Source organism: Pan paniscus, chromosome 23 (assembly GCF_029289425.2).
Source record: "Pan paniscus chromosome 23, NHGRI_mPanPan1-v2.0_pri, whole genome shotgun sequence".
In the NCBI taxonomy this organism is placed as follows: Eukaryota; Metazoa; Chordata; class Mammalia; order Primates; family Hominidae; genus Pan; species Pan paniscus.
The window spans coordinates 30,900,027-30,910,271 of record NC_085927.1 but is presented as its reverse complement, the minus strand read 5'-3'; the positions used below and the strand labels follow the sequence as shown (position 1 = coordinate 30,910,271).

At 61.3% G+C, this 10,245-nt stretch overlaps 1 protein-coding gene across 1 annotated transcript; it reads left to right on the top strand.

The window, feature by feature from the left end:
• Nucleotides 1-536: 536 nt before the first annotated feature.
• Nucleotides 537-8,593, top strand: FAM246A (family with sequence similarity 246 member A). The gene is given in 4 exon segments (XM_055105834.2): nt 537-6,989; nt 6,992-7,384; nt 7,386-7,607; nt 7,987-8,593. Coding segments are annotated over 3 exon segments (708 nt in total). The 5' UTR covers nt 537-6,866; the 3' UTR covers nt 7,578-7,607; nt 7,987-8,593.
• The last annotated feature ends 1,652 nt before the right edge of the window (nt 8,594-10,245 follow it).

Genomic DNA, 10,245 nt, shown 5'->3' with positions numbered 1-10,245 from the left:
CTGTGCATCCCCAAGACAGATGGGCCTGGAGCCTTCGGGGGCGGGGCCAGCTCTAGGGGCTTGTTTAATGCTCTGTGGTGGCTGCCTTAAAATACTTAATCATTTTTGGTCAGGCACGGTGGCTCAGGCCTGTAATCCCAGCACTTCGGGAGGCCTAGGTGGGCGGATCACTTGAGGTCAGGAGTTCGAGACCAGCCTGGCTAACATGGTGAAACTCCGTCTCTACTAAAAATACAAAAATTAGCTGGGCATGGGGACATGTCCCTGCCCCCTGCCCCTTGTGCACACCCTCTCCCTGCCCCTGCCCCTTGTGCACACCCTCTCCCTCCCCCGGTCCCATGTGCACACCCTTTCCCTCCCCTGGTCCCATGTGCACACCCTCTCCCTGCCCCCCCGCCCCTTGTGCACACCCTCTCCCTCCTCTGGTCCCTCGTCCACACCGTCTCCCTGCCCCCTGCCCCTTGTGCACACCCTCTCCCTCCCCCTGCCCCTTGTGCACACCCTCTCCCTGCCCCCTGCCCCTTGTGCACACCCTCTCCCTGCCCCCTGCCCCTTGTGCACACCCTCTCCCTCCCCCGGTCCCATGTGCACACCCTCTCCCTCCCCCTGCCCCTTGTGCACACCCTCTCCCTGCCCCCTGCCCCTTGTGCACACCCTCTACCTGCCCCCTGCCCCCTGCCCCTTGTGCACACCCTCTCCCTGCCCCCTGCCCCTTGTGCACACCCTCTGTACCCCCTTCCCGCCCCAGCCTGTGTTCGCAGTGCTACAGGGTGGCTGCAGCCTTCGCCTCCCACAGCTCCTCAAGGTCAGAGGGCTGGGAACCCCTGGGATGTGGCTGGGATGAGGAACCTGCCCCTCGTCAGGCATTTCCAGGCAAGGGGCACAGAGACACAGCCAGCCCAGCAGCTAAGCCCCTCCTATCAGGCCAGGTGGGAAACTGAGGCATGAACACAACCCCAGACTGGAAATAACAAAGCCGTCATGTACTGTGTGCCTACTGAATGCCAAGCCCTATGCCCTATTTTTTAATGTCATCTTTAATGAGATGTCTTCACTCAGTTCACCACATGATAGTAGACAGGTATTTATGATGCGCCTACTGCATGCTGGGCACTTTTCTGGGCCATGAGGACTCAGGGAGGTCCCTGCTCTGGTAGAAGTCAAACCCGACAGGAGACAGAGACCAGGGCCCCACACACCAGGAGGAAGAACCCAGTGCAGAGAGTGCCAGCAGGAAGTCACAGGGGCAGGGAAGGCGCTCCTGGGAGGGTGGGTGGCTGTGTCCTGAGGCTGAGCAGGGGGAGCTGGCCTCGGGACAGGATGTGCGCAGGCGTGGAGCAGGAAGTTCCTGGAATGATGGGCAAGAGTGAGCAGGTCACTGGGGGCGGGTCTAAATACTGGGGGCTGCATTGGGATAGCAGAGGCCTCGGGCAGGCCCGCTCAGCATGTAGACTCCCCTTCCTGGCCCCTTCCCTAGGATGACAGTGGAGGTCCATCCCCAGGTGGTGGTGAGGACACTCCTGACACAGAGACCTCAGCCCAGCTGGCAGGGGAAGGGGAGCCCCCAAGGACCCCTGTATGTTGGGGCGTGTCCCGCCAGGCGGCCCTCCATGGTGCCCAGCAGCAGCCCTGCTTGCGGACCCTCTTTAGTCCCCACTGTTAAAAAAATAACTCAGTGAAAAGTGACACTAGCTGGGCATGGTGGTAGGTGCCTATAATCTCAGCTACTCGGGAGGCTGAGACGGGAGAATCGCTTGAACCAGGGAGTCGGAGGTTGCAGTGAGTCGAGATGGCGCCACTGCACTCCAGCCTGGGTGACAGAGTGAGACTCCGTCTCAAAAAAAAAAAAAAAAAAAAAGAAAAGAAAAGAAAGAAAAATGACACTTGCTAAAGCTCTGTAGGGAAGACTATCCAGGACCGTGTCACTAGGTATAAGGGACCATGGCGATGAGATTCTGCAGTGGGTAAGAGACTGGGCTCAGCCTCGAAGACAGCATGGGCAAGTGGGATCGGACAGTCAAGGAGCAGGGTGGGGGGCAGCGCATGGAAAGTGACTAAGAGGAAGCATCAGCAGCCAGGGATTCTGGCGTAACTCCCCTAACAGAATTCTTGCTGAAGGCCGGCCAGGATGGCCAGACCGCACCTGGAGGACAGAGGGGGAACCCGATCAGATGTCAAGGACGGGGGGCTTCTTGCTAAACTGACTTTGCAGAATTCTTGCTAAAACTAGAGTTTATAAGGAAGTGCTCAGATGTGCCTAGGAGAAGGCTCAGGAGCCTAAATAAAGCTTGACCAAGCAGAGAATCTTTGTCACCAGCTTGGTGAGAGTAAGGCCCAGAGTGGGTCAGGGCTTACCTGCTTAGGTTGTGCAACTGGGAGGGGTCTGTCAGGAGCCTGGAGTCTTCCCACTGGGGGCTGAGTCTGGGCCCTCAGGGCACATATAGGTAGATGCTGGCAGGCTCAACACCCCATGCAGTGCAGACTGGGATGCTGGTGCACGTGGCACAGACTGGTCAGACCCACCCCAGGCTAGACATTCCTTGCAGGGAGAGCTGAGGCTGTTGATGCCAGGAACAGACAAACAAGGTCATCACCAGGTAATGAGCTCATTACCCACATCAGGCAAGGCCATTGCTGGGTAATCATTTGGCCTCCTGCAGAGCCACCTGCCCTGGGACGGTTCCCAGAGATCTGGCTAGCCAGTGCCACAGGAGGCCGGGGCACAGTTCCAGGGCCTAGTGGGCAAGGCAGGGGTATTCAGGGACAAGGTGTACCTGAGTCCCCACAGGAAGCCCCAGACCCTGCAGTAAGACCTGGAACAAGTCATTCTCCTCTCTAAGCTCTCAAAGAAGAGGTCAGCTCAGGGGTCTGGGAGGCAAGGTCTCCTAGAGTAGACTAAGCTGGCCGCTGCCATGGTAACACACACCCTCCCAGCCAGCCGCTGGTCCTGACAGATGAGGAAACTGAGGCTAGGTGTTTTCATGAGGCCTCTGAACCCAGAACCCAGTACCCAGTGTCCTGAGCAAAGCCCAAGCCAGACCTGCCAGCTTATGTGTACAGAGGCCCCACTATGCAGCCTGCACTCCTGGGGCCTAAAAGGACCATCACCTCCCCTTCTAAGAGGCTGGGCACAGGGGCTGGGTCCCAGCCAGGCCACCCTTCCTCCTCCTCCAAAGGCCCAGCAGCAGCTGCTCCCAGAGCAAGCAGCACAGTCGCAGCAAAGGCTGGACAAGTGTCCTGTGCTCTGTGGTCTGAGCAGAGGGCCAGGGGCCATGACCCACATGGCCCCTCCAGGAGCAGCTCCAAGATGAGCCTTCCTGTCCCCACCAGTGTGTCCGGGACCTCAGGGTGGATCAGCTGCACCTGCCGGCTGCTCCTGTTCCTTGCTCTTCCTGGGGCTCCCCACAACCTTTGGGAGGCAGCTCCAAGACCCTGCTGCCTCCCTTGCTTACCCTCAGGCCCCTGCTGGGTGTGCCCCCTCCCCACACAGACCCCTGAGCCAGCTTCAAGGACTCTGCCTGCATCTCTACGTCCACTCTGATGACCGTGAAGCTACAGTCACACTCTCTGCCTCCACCCCCACCCTGCCGGGTCCCTGCAGCAGCTCTCAGAGGCCCCCATAGCCCCCTCCCACACACAGAGCTCGCCTGGCCCTGCCGTCTGAGCGCTCCCCTGGCTCCCAACCGCCCTTGGGCTCTGGGACATAAAACCTCCAGCCAAGGTGGCTGCCAAGTTTTATTTAATAGCCATAGAGCACAAAAGGGATGACAATTAAGTCACACGGAGAGACTGCCCCATCGGGACCCCTGGCCAAGCTAAGCAGAGGAGCCCTGGGGTTTCCTCTGACCCCCCACTGTGAATGCATTACTGACGGGCAAGGTGGCCAGTTGCCCACCCAGCCTGCACGTCTGCATGCACAGAGCTACAGCCTGGGCCCAGGGACAGCCCCGGGAGCCGGTGGCTTCCCACAGGCACAGCCAGCCTCCCCACCCCCACCATGCCTGGCCCCCGGCCCAGGGCACACTGAGGGGAACAGGAGGGGAAGGAGCAGGCCCTGCACTGGAGCCTCAGTCAGCTCCTCTGTGCCAGGGGCAGCTGGGGCTGGCTGAATTTGAGGAACTTCCCGGAGGAACTGGAGAGCAGACCTGTGTGCGCACCCCGCTCTGCCACGCTCCCTGAGGGACACACTGCTTTGGCCGGCCCCCACCCCATCTCCTCTCCGCCAGTGCCCGGTGTCCACCCCAGCCCCGCTACCGATGAAGCTCAAGTCAGGGTCCCCATCACCTGCTTCACAGCCATCCCTGCACTTGAGCTCAGGGGCTCAGGGTTGTGCTGACACGCCTGCCTGTCCACCCCTCACCAACACCTCTGCAGTCCTCCTCAGGGCCCAACAGGGTCCCCAGGACCCCGCTCCCATTCTGCCCTTGCTCCTGCCAACCTGTCTTCTCTATGCCCATGACTTTGGGACCCTCTGCCATAAGTACCAGCCCCCACATCTGTAGCCTCTGCAGGAACAAGCCCTAATCTGGACTCATTGCAATGGCTCAGGTTCTCTTCCAGCCTGTCCATAAACCTCCAGGCAGAGATCACAAAACTAACAGCTCTTTCTGCAAATCTGGACTCTCTCCTGCACCTTCTCCACCATCCAGGCCTCCCTGTCACTCCTCCTGGGGACCTCAGAGATCTCTTCATTTCACAGGTGAAGACTGGGCTCAGAGAAGGCACAGCCCCTGGGTCACACAGCCCGTCTCCAGTAGGGCTGGGGAAAAGAACCCAGGGCGCTCTTGTTGGCAGTGTTTTAATGACTGGGGGGAGGGAGAGAATGGCTAATGAGGCTCTAGGGATCAGCAGAGCCAGCTGCTGGAGGTCCCAGAGGACGGGCGACTCAGCAGGAATGGGGGAGTCTGAGGGGTTGACAGAGTGCCCAATTCTCACCTCCTCCTGCACCTTCCAGAGAGACGAGCTGCAGGGAGTGATTGAGTGGATGAACATGACTAGAGGGACCCAGTCTTCTCCTCAGCAGCTGCTTGAGGACAGTATTAGCGGTCCCCTCAATCCTCCCCCCCAACACATGCACACATGCGCTGATCTGCAGGGGCCAGACCCCAGTGGGCCCGGGGACACAGCTTCCAGGGGCTGTCTTGCCATGTCCCTTCCCAGACCTGCCTGGATTCTTGCCAGGCCACCCTCCACAATTTGCTGAGGGAGGCCCCAGGGTCCAGGGCACCCAGAGTGCTAACTAGCCCCTGGAGGTACAGGGAGAACAGCATGCTGTGTGGGGGATACTACTCTGCCCATACCTAGGGCCCTGTGGTGGCCACAGGCAGCACTGCTTATGCAGAGGCACTGGGGTGAGAAGGAGTAGGGTGCAGTAGTGAGGGCTCCACAGAGGGTGGAAGGGCTGCAGGGGAAGGCAGACCAGCAGGGATGCCATGAGGGCCTCAGATGCCAGGCTGCAGAGGTGGACGGGCTGGCCAGCTCCTCTCCCCAGCCTCCTACTGTAAAATGGGAGAGGATCCCAGCCCTGCTGATTCATCCACTCACTCCATGGCAAGACAGCCACTGACAGCTGTGTCCTGGGGCCCACCCGGGCCTGGCCTCTGTGCAGGCTAGCACTCAGCATGCTTAGTGCCACACTTGGCCCAGGAGAAATGACCCAGCCCTGGGCTCAGAGACCCCACAGTAGGTAGATGGAAAACAGAGTCGTTTAAATACAACTGTGAAGGGTGCTGTGGAGGAGGGGCTCGAGGTCCCCAGTGTGGGATGGGGTGGTCATGGAACATTTCCCTATCTAAGTGGGAAAAGTGAAAGCCACCAGGAAAATGGCAGGGGTTGGGGGGAGAGGAACTGTGCAAAGACCCAGAAGGATGAAGAAGACTGTTGGATTAGAGGAGGTTAAAGACACAGACAGGCTTGGACATGGTGGCTCATGCCTGTAATCCCAGCACTTTGGGAGGCCAAGACAGGAGGATCACTTGAGGCCAGGAGTTCAAGACCAACCTGGGAAACACAGTGAGACCCTATCACTACAAAAAAAATAAATAAATAAAATAAATAAAAATAAAAATAAAAAAAGCCGGGCATGGTGGTGCACGCTTGCAGTCCCATCTACTCAGGAGACTGAGGTGGGAGGATCGCTTGAGCCCAGGAGGTGGAGGCTGCAGTGAGCTATGATTGCACCACTGCACTCCAGCCTGGGCAACACAGCAAGATCCTGTTTGTAAAAACAAAACAAAACAAAAAACCCAGCTTGAGATGGCCAGGGATTTCCAGAGGCCCTAGGCGGGCCACCTTGGAGAGTAAGGGAGACCCTGAAGAGCTCGCATGGAAGGACCAGCAGCTTGGGGCTGGAGATGCCACCTGGATGGATTCCTCCAGCCGTGTGGACTAGGGGACAGGGTGAGGAGATAATGGCCTGGACTACATGGAAGGACGTCGCCCTGAGCCATTGAAAAGGGCTGTGGGGTCCATGACCACTCCTGGCCTTCCCTTGACTATGATGGAGACAGTAGCTTCTAGTGTAAAATGTGAGCTCAGTTCCTGACTCGTGTCTAGCGGGTGGTGCCTGGTCTTTGGCTGGCGATGCTCCATGTCACCTATGCCCAGAAACTGGGCCATGCCCTTTGTGAGGACCTGCCCACAACGTCGTTGTTCCCGCAGGGTCCCCGGGGAACCGGGCTGCCCGGGACCCGGCCCTGCCAGGGTTCCCTGAGCCCCAGGCCGGAACCCCCAGGGCTTTGGTCGTTCCCACAGCCGTCCCGCGGGCCCCCTCCACGGTGCGTCGCCTGGGCCCCAGCGATGGCTAGGCTGCAGCCTGGGGCTCCCGGCCATCCCGGGCGCTGGCGGCGGTGGAGGCAGCAGGGCGGATGGCGAAGCCCGGCCGCCCGTGGGCCCAGGCGCGTAGTGCGTACAGAGCCAGCGAGGGGCTGCGGCACGTCACGGGCCGCCGGCGGGACCCGGGGCCGCAATCCAATGGGCCGGGCCGGGCCAGGAAGACTCCCGAGCCCCGGGCCGGCTGGCTCGCCTGCTCCGCCAGCTCCGGGCCGAAGCGGCTTCGCGGTCCGAGGTGCCGCGGCTGCTGAAGCTGGTGGAGCGTGCGGGGGCCGGGGCGGCGGGCGCGGGCGAGAGGACCGGCGCGCACAGCCGCGGCTCCGTGTGCTCAGTATGCGGGGAGCCCCGAGGCAGGGCCACCTACCCGGCGGGGGTCCTGGAGGTGAGCGAGCGGCGGCTGCAGGAGGGCCTCGCGGCAGTGCGCGAGGAGCTGGGCGCGGAGATTGAGGCGCTGCGCGCGGAGCTTCGAGCGGAGCTGGACGCTCTGCGCGCGCTGCTGCCGCCGCCGCCGCCGTCCCCGCCTGCCCGCCGCGAGCCCCGCGCCGTCCCCCGCGCCGCGCGCCGCGCCCCGCGGCCCGACCCTGCTGCGGACGCTCGGCACCGTGAGCGCCCTGGTCGCCGCCTCCAGGCCCGCAGACGACGCCCCGGACGGCCCAGCAGAATGCGGAGCGCACCGAGCCCCGGCCAGGAAGAACCACAAGAAGATGCCAGTGCCGCCTGGGGCCCCGCAAGGTGGCGGGGACTGAGGGCGGCCGCACAAGGGCAGCCTAGGCGAGGTGAGGAAGGCGTCGCGCTGGCTACTCTGGTACCCCCAGGACGGGGCAAGTGAGCAGATCGGTCCCCCTCGTGGAGCGTGGCTCTGAGTCAGAAGGGTGCCCGGGTGCCGCCAGTTAGGGCTCCGGTACTGGAGGGAGGGGGTGGGCGCGGGACGGGCGGAGGGTGGGCCACGTGCGTCTGGGGAGTGCGGATGGCAGCCGGGGTCCTTGCCAGAGAGTGAGTCCGGCTAGAGAACAGGGTGGAGCCCCTTTGGACCTTGGAGCTGGGCCTTTGGGCCTTGGGTCTGGGTCAGCCTTTGGGCCAGGGCTGGGTCAGCCTCCAGGGGAACAGCCGAGACTCCTCTTCCTTGGGGTGACTGCACGTTCTTTTTCTTTCAAGGTCTCAGTGACGAGGCAGGGTCTCCACGCACTGGAATAGTGTCAAACCACACACAAGGGCACAGAACCCAGGGACACAGGGCGGCTGAGACACGCAGCTGGTGATGGCCCTCAGGACGGTGTCAACCAGTATGTAATCACATTCCACACGGCACCAACTGGACAGCGGCCTCCGGTCAGCCTCACTCTGACTGCAACCCCCTCTCACTGGACAGCATCACCTGGACACAGAGCCTCACCTAGTCTGTGTCCCGTGGACACAACTTTGCTTTGGACAGTGACACCAAGAATACTCACCCCTTTACTTAGCCAGACCACAGGCAGCCACTGGGACACAAACATCTCTCCAGAGTCACCCTCCACACAGACTCCACAGCAGAACTCCCAGGGAGGCACTGGGGCATGGCTTCAGAGCACCAGGCAGCCCTCCGCGGTGCCCAGCACCCGCTCAGCCAGGGCAGCATGCAGCGGAGCCTGGAGCCAGCAGCTTCTCATCTCTTGGCCTCGGGAAATGTAGCTGGAGTCATCATTTAGCAGAGCACGGTGTCCCTGGGTTGGCCACCCAGCTTAGTTTTAAAATAAAATAATGTAATCTTGGCCTAATGGTGGAATTTCTGACTGCTAGATGTTCTCCTTTCATCTGACCAGGGGATTCAGACACAATGTATAGGATGAGGGTGGGGGCCCTTCTCCCTCTGAGAGGAACCTGGAGAGGCCCGGGTTCTGCTGAGGTAGGAGAGGGTCGCTCAGAGGGCCCCCACGGAACAGACAGGCACACTGAGGCCTCAGTGGGATTAGGGCAGGAAATGCCCCTCTTACAGTGGGGGACCGCGCCGGGTCACGCACCCACCCCCCCCAGGCCACATTAGGCTAAGGTCACTCTGTGCATTATTTCATTATTTCACATGGAGGGTCGCCCACGGTTGACAGAACCACAAGCAGAGCCCCAGGCCCATCAGAGCGCAGTGCACACCTGCTAGGGTGGGGGAAGAGCAGGGGGCTGCTGCGGGGACCGAGGCTCTGGGGGAGGCCAAGACTGTGTGCCCCTTAAGAGGCTGCTGTGGGCCAGGCGCGGTGGCTCACGCCTGTAATCCCAGCACTTTGGGAGGCCGAGGCGGGCGGATCACGAGGTCAGGAGATCGAGACCATCCTGGCTAACACGGTGAAACCCCGTTTCTACTAAAAATACAAAAAATTAGCCGGGCATGATGGCGGGCACCTGTAGTCCCAGCTACTCAGGAGGCTGAGGCAGGAGAATGGCGTGAACCCGGGAGGCGGAGCTTGCAGTGAGCTGAGATTCCACCACTGCACTCCAGCCTGGGCGACACAGCAAGTCCCCGTCTCAAAAGAAAAAGAGGCTGCTGTGGGCGGAAGTTATCCGTGAGCGGTATGGGGTGAAAGTGGGAGGGTCCAGCCTGGGGCACGGTGTGGAACAGGGTCATCTGAGGGTGCAGGGCAAAGAGATCAAAACGGGGTGGGAGAGGGGCAGCGCCTGCGGGAGGAGCCAGGCAAGGCCCGGGGAGGGGTGTGGGGGGCGAGGGGGGACAGTGGCTCCACCTGCACCCACCGGATGGGTATGGGGTCCTCGAAGACGGTCCAGAGCACCGTGGGCTCACAGTCAGGCAGGGTCAGCGACCCAGCAAAGCGACCGTAGCTCGAGGTGTTCAGCTGCATGGACGCCAGAAGGAAGGTGGAATCAGATTCACTGAAAGCCCCGGGCGGCAGAGGGAGGGGGATTGGAACCAGCCTCCCTGTGCCCTGCTGGTGCCATCCCCAGCAAACCCCCCCCGCCCCTGAGCCGGAAAACGACCCGGTGGCTCCTCACCCGGCTCAGGCACCTTCCTCAAGCCCGACACTATGGCGCAGAAGTTGGTGTTGCTACAGTCCTGCTCCTGGGAGGGGCTCCAAGTGCGAGGGGTTCTGAGTGGGGGAGTCTCTGAAGAGGGAACTCGGCTGGGGTACTCTAAGCAGGAGGCTCCCAGTGTCAGGAGGCATCTGGCATCTGGGAAATGGGGTGGAGGGTTCTCGCCGCCACTGGCCCTGCCAATTCAGGCATTCCCACCGCCCCATCCTCCCACAGATCCTATAGACCCTAGAGATCCCCCCACGGACTCCACAGGCCTGGCCTGTCCACTTCCAGGATCCCCATGGACCCCTTTTTTGGAAACATACATAGAATCACAGCCCTGCCTTCACCGCCAGCAGCACCTCCAGCAGCAGGGCCAGCACTCGAGCCCATCACCGTGGTGTGGTGCCTCCT